The 21,938-nt window shown below is 38.8% G+C and overlaps 1 protein-coding gene across 5 annotated transcripts in view; it reads right to left on the reverse strand.

The window, feature by feature from the left end:
- The window catches only part of RPS6KC1 (ribosomal protein S6 kinase C1), a 178,674-nt gene extending 160,895 nt beyond the window's left edge, over window positions 1-17,779 (reverse strand). For 4 of the 5 annotated variants that reach the window (XM_055319065.1, XM_055319062.1, XM_055319064.1 and 1 more), the window contains exons 1-2: window positions 17,542-17,779; window positions 1,370-1,405 (exon numbers count right to left, since the gene is read on the reverse strand). In XM_055319065.1, the coding sequence (XP_055175040.1) occupies window positions 1,370-1,405; window positions 17,542-17,646 (141 nt within the window). In that variant the 5' untranslated portion in view covers window positions 17,647-17,779. The remainder of the gene's footprint in view (window positions 1-1,369; window positions 1,406-17,541) is intronic. The other variant, XM_055319061.1, reaches the window with a different exon arrangement.
- Between the last annotated feature and the right edge of the window lie 4,159 nt (window positions 17,780-21,938).

Consider the following 21,938-nt stretch of genomic DNA (forward strand, 5'->3'; position numbering starts at 1 on the left):
GAGTATGTTCATGGATAGGTTGGTTCAGGATTCTCCCTGGAAAACGGGAACATCAAGCTACAAACTACAGCAGAGCAATCAGACAATGTATTCAAAGGAAACACAACCCATCTTTAATTTAACAGCACAACAGCCTGTACTGACTATTAATTCAACATATTTAGAAGAATTCTAAAGAAAGTTCATACTAACCAATAGACATTTAAGTAGAGAGAGTACTTTATACAATGGTGCAAATTATTTTCACTTCCATTTGGGAAAGATATAGATACAGAAATAGATATATCCTTTTCTTTCCAAATAACTATATTACAATATTCTCTTCCTGGTTATTGAGAAGGAAAAATGAAATATCTTAAAGCCCCTGAGAAAAACAGTACAAAATCTTTTAAAATTGTGTTTCATTGAACTCAAATATTGGATCAAATATAGCAGAAATGCTAATGTATAAAAGTTCAAATATGGTCTAAACTTGATGTCACACACTCAAACCAACCAGTACCAAACAATTTAAATGTATGAATCAAGCCAGGTTTATTAAATAAAGAATAGTGGGGCTTGTTAGAAAATACATACTCCACCTAAAGACGTTAAAATTCAAATGGGGGGAAAACTGTTGCAGAATCAAGACTGTCAATTTATGTCTTTTAAAACACTTTTAGTAAGAAAAAAAAAAATCCCCAACACATATCCTTCTAATCTTGATGTAAATGAGCAGGTACCAACATGAAAGTAAATCAAAAAACGTTAAAACAAGCAAGCTCCTCAGTTAGGATTCCCAAAGGTATATAACAAGCACAAAGTAATTACAAATAAAGAATTCCATAGTTTTAAGCAAAAACATGATAAGCTGGTATCATTTTAGAGAGAAAGAGTCTGAAAAGAACTACAAATTTAGAAAAGAAACAGACATCTATACCCAAAACAGTTTTCCAAAGTGTCAACATGTCAACTCAATATAAAAGTGACAGTAGACAGGAATCCAAAATTTATTATTATGGTCTTTAAAATTAATACTAGTTACCAAATACTTTTCATTTTTATTAAAGTTATCATGATTTTGAAATAGATAAGAACTCTTAATACTAAAATCTTACAAATGTTAGTTATCAAAAACATTATCACATTATTAAACAGCACTATGATTCCTTAAATTCTTCTTTGTATAACTTAACACCTACTAAAACTTAACATGTACTTAGTAAGTCTGAAATAAGAAACTTACACTACTGTCTTGTGAGCTAAGGATAACCTCCAAACACATAAACACAAAGACAGACATACTAACAATTTAGTTTTCTCAACAAAGCATTTATTAAATTTTTGTCAAATATATAAAATAAAATTTTCATATGTGTAAACATGTTACCTCCTGGACATCCTCTGGATTTCTTCGTGAAACAACCTAAAACAAAACATACACAGAAATATTTCACCATTACCAAAATTTTTAAGATTCCACCTTTGTATAATTACACTAATTTTCAAAGAAACACTGAATTATATCACCTACAAAGAACTCAGCTATATAATAACTTCACCACCATCTGAAACACATGCTAAAAATTTAAGAAAAAGGCAGCTTAAAAAAAAAAAAAAAAGCCCACATACTAAAGTTCATGGATTACATTCACAAGAGAATGCCCTGGCTTCACTCTTTTTTCTTTTTCTTTTTCTTTTTTTTTTTTTATTTATTTGTTCATGACAGAGAGAGAGAGAGAGAGACAGAGGCAGAGACACAGGCAGAAGGAGAAGCAGGCTCCATGCAGGGAGCCGATGTGGGACTAGATCCCAGGTCTCCAGGATCAGGCCCTGGGCTGAAGGTGGTGCTAAACCGCTGAGCCACCTGGGCTGCCCTTACTTGACATTTCTAACAAGCTTGTCTATCGCCCTTCCCAGCATACATATAAAAACAGAAGCAAAAAAAAGTAGCTGTACCCAAACAAAGTATAGAAAGGATGACTCTGTATTATGTCTTACAACTGTGAGTCTACAATTGGCTCAATAAAAAATTTCAATTCAAAAAAAAAGCAGCCACAATGCTCAGACACACCAATATCTGTGAGAAGTAATCACTGACCACCAAATGGTAAAGAAAAAAACAAATGTAACTTAGAATCACATACAGCATTCAGGGACAAATAATCCTATCAATATTTCCTGAGCAAAAAGAAAGATGGGGGATTGTTTCAGACCTCTCTAATTACAAAGCCAAAAAGTATTAACACCATTAAGGAAGATTTCTTCACAAAACTTATGAAAAGAAGAAGGCTAGGTGTTTAAATCATCAAACAGCTTTGAAGAGTGGGAAAGTCTCACATTAGACACATAATACCATCTATGTAAATGTAAAATTCATGAACTAGATGGTACAATATGCATTTTGCAAAGACAAAAGATATATCAAACACATTAAAATATTTGCCTATGGGTGAGAGGAAGAAAAATGTCTTTACTGACTGGTAACCGATTGATGAACTGAAGATTATGATCCAATCAACACTACTCCTGAGGTCCAAAACAAAAACAAAAAAATAAACGATTTAGAGTCAGACAAATCTGGGATCAAATTCCAGTTCCTCCACTTACAGGCTTGATCTCCTCTACAATATGGGGAATAAAATGCCCTGCCTGACTGGCTCTGATGGACATCAAATCAGAACACGGCAAGAACTTCATAATAAAAAGTTCATTCCTTTTCTCCCTTATCAGAGAATTTAACTATCTTGAGAGGTCCCACCTAAGAATTCCAGACAGGTAAGGTTTCCAATTTCTTACCACTTTATTCTCCAGTTTTCAAGATATATAAATTTGGTGAAATCTCTTGGTACTTTTCACTAATTTAGAATAGTGCTGCTGTCCAACAGAACTTTCTTTGATCATGGAAAGAAAGAAATGTTCCTTATCTGCACTGTTCAACACAGTACCCTTGGCCACATGCATGTGCATTGCTACTGAACCTGAAACATGACTAATGCAACTGAATAACTGAATTTTTTATTTTATTTCATTTAAATTAATTTAAATAAAAATAGCCACATGATTGATCCTTACTGTATTAGACAACACAGATTTAGAATAAAAGGCTAGGGATCCCTGGGTGGCACAGCGGTTTAGTGCCTGCCTTTGGCCCAGGGCACGATCCTGGAAACCCAGGATCGAATCCCACATCGGGCTCCCGGTGCATGGAGCCTGCCTCTCCCTCTGCCTATGTCTCTGCCTCTCTCTCTCTCTCTCTCTCTCTCTCTCTCTCTCTCTGTGTGTGTGTGTGACTATCATAAATAAATAAATAAAATTAAAAAAAAGAATAAAAGGCTAGAACTAATGACCATAAAATTATTCAAATACTGAATTTTATTTTTTTTATATTTTATTTATCTATTTGACAGAGAGAGAGCACAGCAGAAGGAGGGGAAGAGGGAGAAGCAGGCTCCCCAGGGAGCAGGGAGCCCAATATGGGATTTGATCCCAGGACCCCCGGATCATGACCTGAGCTGAAGGCAGATGCTTAACAGACTGAGCCACCCAGGCACCCTCAAATACTGAATTTTAGCTATTACTTTCAAATACTAACACCCCCAATACACACATACCTTTCTAAAACTATGATAGTGTTTCACATAATTAATGATTTAATTTTGGTTACTATGAGTTTTTCTTAAATTTTTGTAAAATATGCTAATGAGAAGTCAGAAATAATCAATCCACTAATAATCTACCCACCAATAACAGTCAACATATGATCACTGGCAACAAAGTTTATTCAGGTGCACTTGGCATTCTACACGTTTTCTTTTGTGGAAAATTGATAAGATTTACTAATTTACAACTCAATCACTTTGTAAACATATGAAGATATCTTACTATTTTAAATAATCTTCCTCTACACAAGCAAATGATTTTTTTGTGGCCAAAGAATTATTTCCTGATTTGGAGTGCAATTAGAAGTATCACATTTTGGATTTTTCTTCAGGTAAGCCATTCCTGGAAATCAAATATAAGTATATTGCATAAGCAAAATTACATTAGCCATCCCTAACAATATCCAAAAATTTTCTTAAGTTTATTTATTTATTTTTAGTAATCTCTTCACCCAACGTGGGGCTCAAACCCATAACTGCAAGATCAAGAGTTGCACACTCTTCTGACTGAGCCAGCCAGGTGCCCATACCCACAATTTTAAAATCATCTTATCGGGAAATAACCAATTTGATTATGATTTGTCATCTGTAGTCTCAGTGGCTCACGGAGTTCTCTGTGCGGCTGCTACAATGGCGAGCAAAGCCCCTGCCTTCACATCTTCCCAGAGTGCACAGTCTTACAAAATGTGTAACTGGGGGTTACCTGGGAGGGGCAAGGAGGAAATGCAGAGTGGAGAAGAGAAGGAGGGTTGTATTTCCCAAACTTCTAGTATATCAAACAACAGCAGTATGCTAAGCAGTGGGTTGGGAAGCACTTTATCCTAGACCCTTTCCTGACACTGGAGGCTTGCTATCCACACCACAGTGGCATCCCCGAAGCCGTCAAGAACAGCTGAGGGACTTTTAATGTTTTCATGAAAATCAATTATTCACAGTATAGAAAATTCAGAAAACCAAAGCTTAAGTATTCTTAAACTACCTAAGTGAAGGTCTTTAATTTAAGCTTATAAGAACTTCTCTTCACCCTCAAATACTTCTCATGTGAAGGGGGTGGGGGATTTACTCAGGCGGAGTTCAGAAAATTAAATCAAAAACTATTTGCTGAGTATTAACTATCCCTTTCCCAAAGAGTATAAGCAAAACTTAGTGAAAATTATGTCTGGAAAGTATAAAACTATACCTTCCTGATTCTCCTCTTTCCTCCTTGGTCTTTGCTTCTCTTTTGCAGGTTCCTCTTCCTCCTCCTATCCCCCAACAATCTGTGAGCACTCCAAGAATCAGTCCTGGACTGTGCTGTTTACTCTCCTTTTCAGTATGAAAAGAGAAAATCTATACCAGTACTGTGCTAGGCATGGAGAGGGGAAAAAAATCTGATTTTGTAGATTTATAATTGTAAAGCATTTTCTTAATGATTCATTTTATTCCAACAACTTATGAACTAGGCAGGAGTGATTATTATGACCCCCCCCCTTTTACCAATGAGAAAACAAGATCTAGAGACTTGTATAAGGTCCCATGACTATCCGCCTTCAGATCTGGAATTAGAACTTGGATTTCTGACTCCTGGTCCAGTGTTCTTTCCACTGTACTATACTGTATCCCTCAAATTATCTGTAATATTTTCAGTAATAATTAAGTTTACTTACCTCCACAAGCCCTATCACCATTAGGTTTTATTTATTCTTCCACGTATTCATTCAACAAATATTAGTGCCTATTCCACTTCTGCATATTGAACTATAAATAGAAAATACGACTGGGTCTGATTTCTACACCACTATATTATAAAAATATAATCACCTGGCAAATACATTAGCAAGTTCAACCACGTGGCACCCTACTATAAGAGATTCAGTATTTCCACATGTGTAACCTTCTTTAAATAGTTAGGAATGTGTCCTCTGAGATGGAAACCAAAAAACACAAAAGGGTTTTAGTTAGAATAACATGAGCCCAAATATCCAACTCTTTCTATGTAATTCTGTTCATGAGGAACATAAAATTAGTGAGAAACAAGAATATCAATCAGAAATCTAAAGAAAGAACATGATTATAATGAAAATGAACAAACTGAGTGCTCAGACCCAGATTTTTATAACTTATAAAGCTCTATTAATAATCATCTCAACAGTTAAAAAAATAAAACCACTATAAATTCCCTCTGATATAGGTTGCTAACTATCATTGAGTAACTTTTCTGGGGGTGAATTTTAATATTTTGTCATAAGATGTAGCCAATAAATGCCACAAAGGATGGAATTTAAAGCAGTATTCCTGGGCAGCCCCAGGAATACTGGGCAGTGTGGCTCTGCGGTTTAGTGCCACCTTCGGACCAGGGCGTGATCTTGGAGACCCGGGATCAAGTCCCACGTCAGGCTCCCTGCACGGAGCCTGCTTCTCTCCCTTGCCTATGTCTCTGTCTGTCTGTCTCTCTCTCTCTCTCTCTCTCTCGTGGATAAATAAATAAAATCTTTTTAAAAAAATTAAAAAAAAATAAAACAGTATTCCTTTTGTTTAAATTTCATAAATTTCCACTGTAAGCATTACCTATCACTAGTATGATACTATACATATATCTCGCAGAGCCTCTTGGTATAGAGAATTCTATTACCAAGTGATCTTCAAAATTATTACCCTAAAGCAGTGCTTCACAAATCGTGCTGTATGGAATATCAATATTCTCTAAAATCAGTGCTTTCAAAGGAAAGGCTTAAGGACCAATTCAGTTTATCTTTGTTTAAAAAAGAAACATTTTTTACAGCAGAATTTCTCAAGTCCTTTAATATATTATCATGCATAGTAAATCTCCAAAAGGAAGATGTAGTATCTATCCACTTGACTTTTTATGTCCATCATAGGTTATCTATTATTTTATTTATGTAGTGCAACACCCACTAAATGTGGAATACAGTTGGGAAACACTGCTGCAATGCTTGTAGTCCATCTGCCCCTGTTAATGCCAACAGTAAATTTTGAGTTTAAGGAAAACAAATAAAGGCTTACAGTGAAGGTCACTATCTCTTACTGTGCTAAGAAATTAAGTCCTCTACTTCATTTAATCACAACAATCCTGCCTGGTAGGATGAGATAACCAAGCCCAAGAGCACACAGTAACATACTAATACTAATCATATTAATCAGTTACAGGCAAGACTGGATCTCAAAACTCCATGAATCCAAACAAAGTACTCCTAGGACACAAATAAATCAGCCCTCCTAAAGATTAAAATTCCAAGTAAGCAAGTAATATTCCTGATGCCTGTTAGATGAACCCATTTTGTCTTTTACAGAGAAATGTAAGTTGACCAAAAATAGCAGCTAAAGAAGTGCTTTGGCAGAAGAGAAGGAGCTACAAAGAAAGGAGTTTGATTACAGTCCTTGAAAAAGCCATGAACTGCTTTTTGCCAGTCTAGTGATAAACCAAAGAGAAAGCAACCATAAAACAAGCCCTCTTTCCTATCTATAAAACCAAGACCTGAGATTAGGGCTTGCCCTACCTCAGACCCATTAATAATCAACAGATCATATAGTCATTAGGTCCTCTAGATCCTTTTCAGAGTGCTAACTTATTTTATCCACCTCTTTAAAAAAAAGATTTTATTTATTTATTCATGAGAGACAGAGAGGCAGAGACATAGGCAGAGGTAGAAGCAGGCTCCATGCAGGGAGCCCGATGCGGGACTCAATCCTGGGACCCCAGGATCACGCCCTGAGCTGAAGGCAGATGCTCAACCGCTGAGCCACTGAGGGGGTTCCTTTATCTACCTCTTAATAAGTATTTCCAACTTCCCTTAAAATTCAAGTCTAAAATACTCATTTATCTAATTACCATCATAATTATGACTTGAAATCACCCTCTTAACTCAATCCCACACAAAAGAATTGTCTTCTTCATAAGACTGAAAGATAGCTTCTGTAAAACAGAACTACAAAAATCAGTCAAATCTATTATATCGCCTACAAAAATGGACCACAAAATAAGTCCCTTTAGAACCAAGTAGAAATGAGTTAAATATAGATTTTAAGAAGCTACTTTTATGAAAAACTTATTATAGTCAAATCTTCTGATGGCTGTTCAGCTACCAGCTTGGTAAATGAGCTAAGAGGATAAAGGGTTAGCAAAAGTAACATTAAAAAAAAAAACTGTCAAGATATAAATAATCAAACATGAAAAAAAGGCGGGGAGGGGCGGGCCACATGCCCACTCTTCATCTCTCAAAGATATGACTCTCCAAATGTGGGATGGGAATAATTGGACATACAAAAATGTAAGGCTACACTGCACTGACACATTTCCCATTGTGGTGATTAGGTAAACCAAATGGCACATTCATCAATGCAATGTACACAATCCTGACTTTCAGGCATTTGACTTTCATAAAATCCATAGTTTCATATAAACATACTGACACCTTTAAGCTGCATTTCATACATACACACACACCCCTCTGGCAAGAATAGTAGGTACCTCATAGCACCCAGCTCACATAGGCAAGTGTCCTCTTACCAAATTCAACCTCCCTCCCACCCCATCACCTGCATCTAGTTCCTCTCTCCCTCTTTTCCCTGCAGAGCTGCAGGTGTCACTGGTTGGCAGGAATGTTTGGATTGGTTAATCACCCACCAACCAGGCAGTCTGGACCCAAGAGACAGCACCTGCACAAACCATAATTAGACATTTTACAACATTGTTTATTTAGTTCTCTGGAATGAAAGAACTTCCGTACAAGATAGATAAGTCAATGGGAAAAAAAATTAGACATTCCACTTTCTAACAAGTTTTAACAACAGTTGGGACACCTGGGTGGCTCAGCGGCTGAGCATCTGCCTTAGGTTCAGGGCATAATCCCGGGTTCTAGGATCAAGTCCCACATTAGGCTCCCTGTGAGGAGCCTGCTTCTCCCTCTGTCTATGCCTCTGCCTCTCTCTGTGTGTCTTTCATGAATAAATAAAATCTTTTTTAAAAAAGTTTTAACAAAAGTAATACGTTGAAAGGAATAATTGCTTTCTATACCATTCAAATCCCAAAATCTAATGAGAGAATTAAGAAACAGTTACCTTTGGATACTCAATAAATGTTGCTTTTCTCACTTCAAATTTACCAACTATAATGGCACCACTCTAAGGTACACTATTTTCTAATCTAATTTTGAGGAAAATAAAAAATCATTAAAATCTTAATATCATAAAACAGAATGAAAACAGGATTGGTTTACATTTTTTAAGACCTGCTTACTAGGGGCACCTGGGTGGCTCAGTTATTAAGCCTCGGACCTCGGATCCCTGGGTGGTGCAGCGGTTTGGCGCCTGCCTTTGGCCCAGGGCACGATCCTGGAGACCCAGGATCGAATCCCATGTCGGGCTCCCGGTGCATGGAGCCTGCTTCTCCCTCTGCCTGTGTCTCTGCCTCTCTCTCTCTCTGTGTGTGACTATTGTAGATTTACATAAATAAATAAAGATTTTAAAAAAAAAGCGTCGGACCTGATTTGGGCTCAGGTCAGGATCTCAGGGTCATGCTCAGTCTAGAGTTCACTTGAGACTCTCTTTGTCTCTATTCCTCTGCCTCTCCCCCTGTTCACATTCTCTCTAAATAAATAAATAAAATCTTTCTTTTTAAAATTCTGCTTACTAAAGTTTTCTGAATATGAGATAGTTTTCTACTAAACAGAATTAAGTCAAAAACAAAGGAAAAGTAGAATAAAACAAGGTGCTAAAAAAACTGAACAATTTGAGAGCCATGAGTTTTCAAAATTTTTAATCATAAATACATTTTTTCAACAAATTAATCTCCCTCCCTACCCTTGTAACTACTCCATTTGCTGAAAATATTTCCAAAGTAAGCCAACACCAACTATTTTTTCAAGAAACCTTCATAGTGCTACTGACTTAACTAAAAACTATTAATTCGCACTGCTTTGACATTAGACATTTGTAATAATGTAAGCAGTTAAGGGTTCAAAATTTAGTAGGCTTTTATTCCCTTATAGTGACTTAAAGTTTTACTTGAAATGTTTATGAATAATACAATACTTTCAAAATAAAAAGCTATTAAAACCAAAAATTAAAACTCCACAGTGAATATCATACTTAAAAGACTGAATGCTTTCCTCCTAAGATCAAGAACAAGGCAAAGATGTCCACTTTCATCACTCCTATTCAACACTGGACTAGAAGTCCTAGATAGAACAATAAGGCAAGAAAAAAAAAAGACATACTGGTTGGAAGGAAGAAAAAACTATTCCTTTTGGCAAACATGTATTGTCTATGTAGAAAAAAAATGAAAACTGCCAAAAACTCCTAAAACAAATAACTTTGGAAAAGTCATAGGATATAACACAAAAATAAACCCAAATGTCTTAATACTAGCAATGAAAAATTGAAGATACATTTTTTTTAAAGTTTTTTTTTTTTAATCTACTGATTCCAGAAAGATAAGGAGCTCAAGAGAGAGCACAAGCAAGGGGAAGGGCAGAGGGAGAGGGAGAAGCAAGCTCCTTGCAGAGCAGGGAGCCTGACTCAGGGCTGGATCCCAGGACCCAACTAGCACAACCTGAGCTGAAGATAGACGTTTAACCAACTGAGCCACCCAGACACCTCCAAATCAAATTTTTAATGCCATTCACAGGGCATTCTCTGTACGAATTTGTTGTGGTTATAAAACAATTAGAAAAACAGCTTACATTTGTATTTATTTTCTATTCCATACCTCTGCCCCATGTTTTTTCTCCTCAAAATCCATTCCTTTCCAAATAAATCTGTTGGAGAAGTGAAAAAAAAAAAAAAAAAAAGATGCTACAAAAAGCTGAAAAGTAGCTACAAAAAGATGAAATACTAAGGAATATATCTAACAATAATGCCCAGAATCTGTATACTGAAAATTATAAAACACTGATGAAAGAAATCAAAGAACACCTAAATTGATGCCAAGACATACTGTGTTCATTCACAGATTTGCAAATTCAATAGAGTAAAGATGTCAATTCTCCCCCAAAATTGACTCACAGATTTAGTGGAATTCTAATCAAAATGCCAACAGGATTTCTTATAGATATAGAGACCTGATCCTAAAATTGACATAGAAACACAAAGGAACTAGAATAGCCAAAACAATTTTGAAAAGAATAAAGTTGGAGGAATTGTATCTAATTTTAAGACTTTGTATAAACATAAACCTACAATAATGAAGACAGGGTGGTATGAAACAAAATAGGGAAACCAGAAACAAATCCACACATATATTGCTGATTGATTTTTGACAGAGATACAAAAGCGATTAAATTTTTAAAAAGGTTTAGTCTCTTAAAGTGTTTTGTTGCATGTGAACATCCATATGCAAAAACGAACCTCAGCCTAATCCTCACACCTTATACAAAAATAAACTCAAAATGGAAATGTTAAATGCAAAACACTAAAACTTCTAGAATAAATCACTGTGGGGGGGGGGGGAATTGGTGACCTGGAATTAGTAAAGAGTTTTTAGATATAATACTAAAAAGCACACTTCATACAAGAAAAAAAAATGAGACTGCACCAGAATTAAAACTTTTTGGTTTATGAAAGACATGGTTAAGATCATGAAAAGATATGCCACACACTGGGAGAAAATATGTGCAATCACATATCTGACAAAAAAAAAAAAAAACCCTTACATCCAAAACAAATACAGAATCTCAAAATTCAACAGTTAGAATACAAACAACTCAGTGAAAAAATGGGAAAAGACCATCTCAAAAGTTTAAAAACTGGATGATTCTATTTATACAACATTCTGAGAAAGGCAGAAGTAGAGTAGTAGGGAGCATATCAGTGGTCACCAAGGGGCTAAGAGGTGGGGAGAAGAGTATGTAAAGGGGATAGCATGAGGGAGTATTAGGGGATAATGGAACTGTTCTGTTTCCAATGAAAATGGTGGATATTTGACTCTATTGTGTAAAAATTCATAGAATTATATAAGTAAACTATATATAAATATATATATAAATTATATAAGTAAATTATATATCAATTTAAAAAGGAACACTTAAAAAAGAAAAATATAGCCTCTTTTCAGCCTTCTCTCAAATTCCTGCTATCATCCAACTCTGTGCTAGGCACCATGAATACAAAAAGGCAGTCTGCCCTCAGAGAAGGAAGCAAACATTATGATAAAGGTTTTAATGGAGGAATACACAATACACATGGAGTTCTATAACTAAGAAAGGCTTCCTGGAAAACATAGGGCAGAAGCTGACACTTTAGATGAGCAGGGATGGCAAAACAAAAGGGAAGAGCATTCTAGACAGAGGAAACAGCATCTAACATAGAAAATATGTGAGAAAAGTGCTAACATACTTGGGAAGCTACAAATAATTCCTTTCTCTAGCACAAGCAGGCCTTACAAGAATACGGTCGGGAGTTGAAAGCAGGTTCCCTTCAACCAATACAAATAGTGTTTCCATTTAAAGCCTCAGAAATGGCAATTTTCAGATTCAAATCAAGCTAAGTATTTCTTCCATTCATTCTCTACTCCCCTTTGTTCACATTATCACAGTCACTGTATTCTTATTCTCCATGTATCCATCACTTTTGCCAAACTACTGAAAGGCCCTGTGAGGACACACAGGCATCCCCAAACATGCACCCACAATATCTAATGAAATGTGTTTTATATAGGTATTCAACAGCACAGGTCTGGGATAAAAGCACTCTGACTGGGGCCAGAATACCTGTGTTCAAATCTAGATTCCACTATAGCCTAGCCATGTGACCCCAGGTAAGTTGCTTAGCATCTCTGTGCTTTAATTTCCTCATTGAAAATGTGAGAATAATAATAGCACCTACTCATTGGCCTGCTGTGGAAAATGTGCTAGTTTATATAAAGTGCTTAGAACAATGCTTGAGTCATAATTAGCACCATATAAGTGTTTGTTCTATAAAATGTGGACTAAAATGTGTGCTATCAAGAAAAATGAAAGGACCACCTGGGTGACTCAGTGGTTGAGCATCTGCCTTTGGCTCAGGTTGTGATCCTGGAGTCCCAGGATGGAGTCCCACATCAGGCTCCCCACAGGGAGCCTGCTTCTCCGTCTGCCTGTGTCTCTACCTCTCTCTCTGTGTGTCTCTTGTGAATAAGTAAAATGTTTTTAAAAAAAAAAGAAGGAAAGGAAAAAGAAAAAATGAAAGCAAATGTTCAAATACTTCTCAATAAATGTTCATGATAACTATATTCATAATAGCCAAATAACTCTAGTATAACCATACAATGAACCATACAATGAAATAAATACTGGGGAGCACACAACATAGATGAGCCTCAAGTAGTCATGAGTTAAGAAGCCAAACCAAGAAACAATGTGCATAGGGTATAATTCCATTTATATCAAATTCTAGAAAATACAACCTACAGTGACAGAAAACTGACCAGTGGTTGCCTAGGGATAGGGGGTGGGGAGGGGGAACTGAATGCAAAGGAGCATGAGGGAACTTCTCCAGCGAGGACTGTGGCAGCGATTACACAACTATACACATTTGTCACAACTCATCAAACCATACGCTTAAAATTGATGAGCTCGATTGTACATAAAGTATGCCTCAGTTTAAACAAAATATAGTCATAAGACAACACTGCCGTTTAAAAATAAAAGCATACCGTCTGCTTTCCATACTCATGGAAAAAATACAGGCAAGAATTACCATTCACTTAATGTTGTTGGGAAATCTATATTACAATAAGAGTTTTGTAAACATAGCATGATGAAACAACCAAACATTGCTAATGGCTCTTTTATATCTGTCTTCTTTAACTAAAGAAACAAAGGAAATCTATAAAAGAATTTTCCAATTCTTAATTGAAATATTTTAGATAGAAATTCATAAACAACACAGAATTTAACTAGGATATCTGTTAGCAAGCCTGTAACTGGCCAAAGGTTATCCAACCCTGCTAGGTTCCAGAGAATTGCAAAACCAAATGTCAAGGAGTTTTTAAAAGATGAGAGTTCTTATGCTACCTAAAATTTAATAATGGTACTTCCCACATTCTAATTCTACTTTCACATAAAGAACCCTGTAAGGATCAAGAACATAGGGACTGTTCCCTAAAGCTACAAGTAAAGTAGTAGTAGAAAACATTGAGCAGACATCCCTAATGTTTATCTCATGAAGTTCTCTCAGGGGAGCACTACTTATTTGGTTAATTCTCCTGAGGAAAGATGTTTTTCTCCCTAAGTCTCAAAAAATAATAAATATTTTACTTGTTTTATAATATTAAGCAGTTATTTTTTTAAAAGTCTATCTCCTTGTTGACCCTCAAGCCTTAAAATTAAAAAAACAGGAGCGCCTGGATGGTTCAGTCAGTTAAGCATCTAACTTTTGATTTTAAATCAGGTCATGATCTCTGAATAACATAAGATCCAGTGCTTCAGTGGGTTAAGCGGCTGCCTTAGACTCAGGTCATGATCCCAGGATCCTGGGATAGAGCCCCACATTGGGCTCCCTGCTCAGCAGGGAGTCTGCTTCTCCCTTTCCCCCCTGCTTATGCACTCTCTCGTGCTCTCTCTCTCTCTCTCAAATAAGTAAAAATTCTAAAATATTTTTAAAAAATTTAAAAAATTTTGTAACTTAAGCAAAAAATGAGGAAATAGCCATTTACAAGGAGAAAAAAGACAGTGTAAGCAATTTCCAAGTTCGAAAAACCACAGTAAAAAAAAAAAAAAAACCCACAGTAATATGCAGCATGCATATTATACAGAGTTGGTTACTTTTTTCTTTTCTTTAAAGATTTTTTATTTATTTATTCATGAGAGACACAGAGAGAGGCAGAGTCATAGGCAGAAGGAGAAGCAGGACCCCACAAGGAGCCCGATGTGGGACTCGATCCCAGCACGCTGGGATCCCAGCACGCAGAGCCAAAGGCAGATACTTAACTACTGAGCCACCCAGGCATCCCCAGACTTGGTTACTTCTAAAGCATTGTGCTACTTCAGGTTCTAACTTATGTTGTCATAAGTTAACTGTTATCATAAAAATTAGTGCACAGCTTAAGAAAAGATATTTGAGATGTAAATTAGGCTAACCTTTCATTCTATGAAGACTACAAGTAGTAATCATACTCAGTATTTCCTATTCAAGTTCCACACACACGCACACCTCCAGGCCTTCATGTGCTCTATTCCTCCTATTCACCCATCTACTTACGATGCCCTCTCCTTTTATCCCACCTGTCTGGATTCTTTCCATATTTCACCTTCTTAACTGGTACATATTCCCTGATCCCTTGAGACAAAGTAATCTCTGTTGTCTGAAATCCCAGAGCTCTTTTCTAAAGTCGCTTACATCATTTAACATTTTACATCTTATACTACACTCCTTTAAGCCCAGTTAACTCTTTCTACTATAAGCATCCTTGAAAGAAATGCACGTGCTTTATTCAGCCTTGTATCCCTCATAGCATTTAGTGCCTGGAACTAAACATTGATTGGGTGTGCTGCCTAGAATGGGGAAGAAAACATTCAACGATATTTTTTTCAACATTGTGTGCCATACATTGCCTTGGGTGATATAAAAGGAAACAAATACAATGCTATAGACCTACCATAAATCTACTAAGAAACACAGACATGTAAACAGATAGATATAAGTGTGGTGTTATCATAAGGGATGAATAGGGTGCTGTGAAAGGAACATTATGTACGTTGAAAATTGTTCTAATTCCATGAAGAATGTTAGAAAACTATAGATTTTGAAGGGCCTGATAACTAGAAAGATTTCAAGAATGGGATAATAAAGATCCCTTCATTTTAACCTGAAAAAATTTCTTAACCTGGAACACTCCCACCTATGCAACAACCTTACTTGCATAGCCGGAAGAGTAACAAATTTCACTCTACTCCCAGTATACTCCTCTGAGATAACCAGGCCTGGTCTTATCTTTAAACAAATTTGCAGGGGCACCTGGGTGGTTCAGTTAAATGTCTGCCTTCAGCTAGGTCATGATCCTGGAGTCTCATGATCCAGCCCTCTCCCCCTCCCATCCAGCTCCCTGCTCAGTGGGGGAGTCTGTTTCTCCCTCTCCCCCTGCTCCTCCCCCCACTGTGCGCTCTCGCTCTCTCTCTCAAATAAATAAAATCTTTAAAAAAAATTTTGGGGATCCCTGGGTGGCGCAGCGGTTTAGCGCCTGCCTTTGGCCCAGGGCGCGATCCTGGAGACCCGGGATCGAATCCCACGTCGGGCTCCCGGTGCATGGAGCCTGCTTCTCCCTCTGCCTGTGTCTCTGCCTCTCTCTCTCATTCTGTGTGACTATCATACATAAATAAAAATTAAAAAAAAAAATTTTGCTCCTCTCATCTTCTCACATTTGTCTGAATTGTGGACCACTTCCATGTACCACTTACATGCCCCGAACTTTGTTTATATACCTACCCTTTAAGGTTCTTCTCAAATTCTATTTCCTGAGCTCTCCAACACACAGGATTATGCTATCTTCCAAATGTATATTGTGCTATTACTACTATCTGTACCTTTTTTTTTTAAGATTTTATTTATTTATTCACGAGAGAGACAGAGGCAGAGACACAGGCAGAGGGAGAAGCAGGCTCCATGCAGGAAACCTGATGCAGGACTCGATCCCAGGACTCCAGGATCATGCCCTGGGCCAAAGGCAGTGCTAAACCACTGAGCCACTCGGGCTGCCCTGTGCCTCTCTTTTTTTAACAACTAATAATAATGATAAAATTAATTCTTAACTTTTTATATAACTTGGAATTAAGCAGAATTAAGCAGAACTGGTCTCAAATCCCAACGTGCACCTGCTTTATGATGTGAAGTTGGTCAAGTTATGAAACTTCCTTGAACCTCAGTTTCTTCATCATTAGCATTAGGATTCAATTGGGTAATGTGTACAACATGCCTGATATACACAGATACCCATACATACGTACATCACATACATTCAGACTTATTTTTGTTGTCATTCTTTTCCAACAAGGGAGATGCAAACTCTCTTTAAAACCCAAGGCAGGGGCAGCCCGGGTGGCTCAGTGGTTTAGCGCTGCCTTCAGCCCAGGGCCTGATCCTGGAGACCCGGGATCGAATCCCACATCAGGGTCCCTGCATGGAGCCTGCTTCTCCCTCTGCCTGTGTCTCTGCCTTTCTGTGTGGGTGTGTCTCTCATGAATGAATAAATAAAATCTCAAAAAAAAAAAAAAAAAAACAAGGCAAAAGCAATAAAACACAAAGTGGGTACTAAAAATTGTTTAGCTAAAAAATAAATAAATAAAATAAATTGTTTAGCTGATGTAAAAAAGGAGCTTCACAACTTTTACACAGGCCCTCGAAACAACTCACATAAGACACTCCCAGTGGAATTTTTATGTCTCCTTCTACTGCAAATCATGAAAAACTCACGCAGAAAAAAAAAAAAAATAGCCAGACATAGAGGGGCTAGACTGGTGACCCTAACAGTGGCATCTCAAGAGCCTGTCTGCCTACAAAGCTGACGCTGTCTAAAACGTCAACGTGAAGAAATAATCTTTTATTACATAAATCAGATTGAATTAGTATTTCAGTCTACACGATCCCGGGGAAGCCAGCAAAACCACTTCTGCAGATTTCAGCCTTAGGAAAAGAAAGTACCAATGGGATAGGGTCTGAGTCATCCATTGAAAGCCATCAGCGCCCGCCCCACCCTGGAAGGCAGGCACCGCGGCGACCTTCCAGGGCACAGCCTCGAGCATCCGCCGCCCAGCCTCCACCCCAGTCTTCCAGGGGTCCCCACCTCCCACGCAGGGCCGGGCACCCGGCGCACCCAGTCCCGCGCCAGGCTCTGACCCAGGGTCAAGCATCCCCCACTCCCAGGGTCCATACCCTGGGTCCCTCGCGCCCCCAATTGGGGGTTCTCCGCCCGCCCGACACCCGCACTCACCCGGGCGGTGACCTTATACACCGTGTAGCCCCTGGGATGTCGCTGGGGCTCGGTGACTGTGTAGAAACGGGCCAGGTCGGCACCCCGCTCCCGGGGAGAGGTCATCCTCCCGCCGCCGAGGCCGCCGAGGCCGCCGGCCGGGGACCATGAGGGCAACCCGGCGCCGCCGCGGACCGGGATCCCCCCCGCAAACAGCGGGCGACGCGGCGAGGGGGCGGTGGCTGCTCGGCGGCACTCCGCCGCGCGCCTCTGCTTCCGGGTCGCCAGAGAAGCTTCCGGGTCAGGCCCGTTCCAGCGTCCTGGGGGAGGGGAGACTCCACGCGAGGCGCTGGCCGGCGCGTCCCAGCCTGGGTCCCGCAAGTGGCCGAGGATGATGAGGTCGTCGCACCGCCGCTCGGGTCGCTGCGGAACCCGAGACTCCTCCACCAAATCTCAAAGCGCTAGCTCCGGAAACCTCCTAGATTTTACGAGCGCTGTTAGAGCCAGGACACACAGGTGAGACCTGGGTGCTCCGCGCCCCCGCCCCGCCCGTGGGCACCCTTACCTGGAGTCGTGAAGGGGCGGAGGGACCGCCCAGCCTAGCATCGTCTTTCCTTACTTCCTCACGGCCTGTCGTTGGAAATACCCACAGCAACACCTGAACTCTGGCAGGCACAGCCCTGCTACCTAAGACAAACCCGTCCGTCCACGTGTGCACCTGTCCCTCCACCTCCACGGCAGCCCTCAACTCTATCAATCTTAGAATTCAGCCCTTCGGGTTCTAAAAGCTGGAACCTGCGTCTAACTGGAAAAAAAAAGAAAATCACACGACCTCTGAAAACTCCTATGAAGATAGTTTTTCCATGCATTTGGTTGCTATCCAGTGTTTGGCAATTCCTTTACCTTTGCTTGGTCAGGGTTTTCTCATTTCCCTATTAACAGTCTTTCCAAGTCTTTGCCATTGTCCTCAATTCTCTGTTCCTCTTAGTCTTGCTCCTTCCTCCATCGTTTGTCCCTGCCCTTCTTGAAGGGTAAGGAGAGAGGAGTCCTTCGTTCCTCCATCTTCTCACATTTCTATTCTGATAGAAGATGTAGGCATATTCTTTCCTTTTTTTTTTTTTTTTTTTGGTAAGATTTTTTTTTTTATTCATGAGAGACACACAGAGAATGAGGCAGAGACACAGGCAGAGGGAGAAGCAGGCTCCCCGCAGGGAGCCCAATGTGGTACTAGATCCTGGAACTTGGGGATCATGCCCTGAATCGAAGGCCAACACCCAACCGCTGAGCCACCCAGGCGACCCTCCTTTCCATTTTTTAAGACTCATCACTCTACCTGTGTACTGAAACCCACCCCCTTTGGCAGACCTAAAGATCCATCAGCGACATCTCAACTCTGCTTTCTGTACCTTTAATCTCTTCCTCACCACTGACTCCTTCCCAACCTCGATATGCCTAAATCTATCTTTCATTTATTAAACCTGAATTCACATACTTTGTGCCAGACACCATGCTAATTAGGCACTGGAGTTACAAAAAGAGTCCCTGCTGTCAAGTACCATCTAGTAGGAGAAAACAGAGAACAATTAAAACATATTGTTGTAAGTACCGTGACAAATGTATTTATGCTGTGCTGTAGAGCACATCAAATTCAGAATGGAGGGTCTTCTGATAGAGGGGAAACTATGGTTGAATCTTGAAAGACAGAGAGGAATTACCAGGCTGAGATGAGGGTAAAGACATCATCACAGTTGCCTTTTTTCCTCCTTCTTTATTTCTCCTTCCCTTTATTGTCAAGATTGCATAAATTGTTTTTAAAGTAATCTGCCTCAGGGGCACCTGGGTGGCTCAGTCAGTTAAGCATCTGACTTCAGCTCAGGTCATGACTTCAGGGTCCTGGGATTGAGCCCCATGTCTGGCTCTGCACTCGGCAAGGAATTGGCTTGCCCCTCTCCCTCTGCCCCCCCCCATGCTGATGATCTCTCTCTCAAGTAAATACATTAAAAACCTTTTTAAAAAATTAAGTAATCTGCATCATTATTCACACATCACACATTTATACATTCATGAATATCACACATTCATTACCATACTCCTTTCAATCTGCCTTCACTACTACACTTCCACTATTACTATTTTGAAAAAAAAATTCTAATGAGCAGTATTTTCAGAATTTTAACATTTCTGGCAAATTCTACCTTTTTAAAAATCCTCCATGTCCTTATATGTGTGTCAGCATTCTCTTTGCTTTTTCTTTTACACTGCATCATTCACTCCTTTTCAGCCTCCTTTGCTGATTTCTCCTTTTAGGAAGATCTAGTGTTCCTGCTGTTCAGGATTTTGCCTTTGATCCTTTGTTCTTTATTCCCATTGATTTACAAATCTATATTCCCAAGCATATCTTTCTTCTACTCATGTTACCTACATCTTTACCTGTGTATCCTATTACCACTGAAAACAAAACATTAAAATCTGAAGTTTTATTTTCTTCATAAACCTGTCCAATCTCAATGACTGATTTTATTCTCCACTTAGTTACATTAGCCAAGTCTGGGAATCATGCTTAGCAACTCCCTCTCCCACTTTCTCCAAATTTGCTTGATTCAGTAAATGTCATTGGTTGAAACTAAAAGAATGGAACAAGATATACCATGAAAACACTGCTCATAATACTCAACAAGATATATTATCAGGAATAAAGAGAGACAAACCTTAGTAATAAAGAGTTCAATTAATCAAGAAGGTATAGGGATACCTGGGTGGATCAGGGATTGAGCATCTACCTTTGGCCCAGGTTGTGATCCCGGGGTCCTGGGATTGAGTCCTGCATCAGGTTCACCACAGGGAGCCTGCTTCTCCCTCTGCCTATGTCTCTGCCTCTCTCTCTCTCACTGTGTGACTATCATAAATAAATAAAAATTAAAAAAAAAAAATCCAGAAGATATAACAATTGTAAATGTGCATGTACCTAATAACAACTTAAAAATGTACAAAATAAAAACTATTCTTCTGTCTTTTCTATAGTAATTAATAAAACAAGTAAATAAATTAGTAAGGATGTAGAAGACCTGAAATGCTCTATCAACCAACCCCACCTGATTGACATTTACAGAACACTCTACTCAATAGTAGCAGAACATATTTCTTTCAAGTGCACACAAGATATTCATCAAGTCAGAATAAATCCTGGGCTATAAAATAAACATCACAAATTTTAAAAGATCACTATAAATTACATATGCTCTGTGGCCTCAAGGAATTAAATAAAAGGTAATAACAAAATTACCTGTAAAATTCCTGAATATTTGGAAAGTAAATAAAACAATCTAAAAACCCAAGGGTTAAAACCCATGACAACAAACCGTTAAAAATATTTGGAATTCGGGATCCCTGGGTGGCGCAGCGGTTTGGCGCCTGCCTTTGGCCCGGGGCACGATCCTGGAGACCCGGGATCGAATCCCACGTCGGGCTCCCGGTGCATGGAGCCTGCTTCTCCCTCTGCCTGTGTCTCTGCCTCTCTCTCTCTCTCTCTGTGACTATAATAAATAAATAAAAATTTTTAAAAAAATATTTGGAATTCGGGCAGCCCCGGTGGCAGCGGTTTAGCGCTTCCTACAGCCTGGGGTGTGATCCTGGAGACCCGGGATCGAGTCCCACGTCAGGCTTCCTGCATGGAGCCTGCTTCTCCCTCTGCCTGTGTCTCTGCCTCTCTCTGAATAAATAAATCTTGAAAAAAAAAAATTTGGAATTCAGGCAGCCCCGGTGGCCCAGTGGTTTAGTACCGCCTTCAGCCTGGGGTGTGATCCTGGAGACCCAGGATCAAGTCCCACTTTGGGCTCCCTGCATGGAGCCTGCTTCTCCTGCCTGTGTCTCTGCTTCTCTCTTTTTCTCTCTGTGTGTCTGTCATGAATAAATCAATAAAATCTTTAAATATATATATATTTGGAATTGAATGAAAATTGGAACATATCAGAAATTTGTGGGACACAACTAAAACAGTGCTCAGAGGTAAATGTATAGCCTTTAAGGGCCTATAATAGAAAGGAAGAAAAGTCAGAAGAACTCTGAAATAGAAAAGAGAAAAACAAACCAAGAAGAAGAAGAAGAAGAAAAGAAGAAGGAGAAAACAACAATGGAAAACAGTCAATAAAACCAAAAACTGATTCTTCAGGGGAAAAGTCTAGAAAATGTATAAACTTCTAGCCAAAAGACTCAAAAAAAAAGAAAAAACAAATTACAGGTGTCAAGAATGAGAGAAAATACACTTCATATCCTATAGTCATTAAAAGGAAAATGATTTATGTGAATAGCTGTATGCTAATAAATTTGATGACTTATGTGAGATGAATAAATTTAGTAAGAGACACAAACTACTGAAGTTAATTAATAAAAAGAAAACTTGAATAGCTCTATCTCTATCA

Source organism: Nyctereutes procyonoides, unplaced genomic scaffold (assembly GCF_905146905.1).
Source record: "Nyctereutes procyonoides isolate TBG_1078 unplaced genomic scaffold, NYPRO_anot_genome, whole genome shotgun sequence".
Taxonomy (NCBI): domain Eukaryota; kingdom Metazoa; phylum Chordata; class Mammalia; order Carnivora; family Canidae; genus Nyctereutes; species Nyctereutes procyonoides.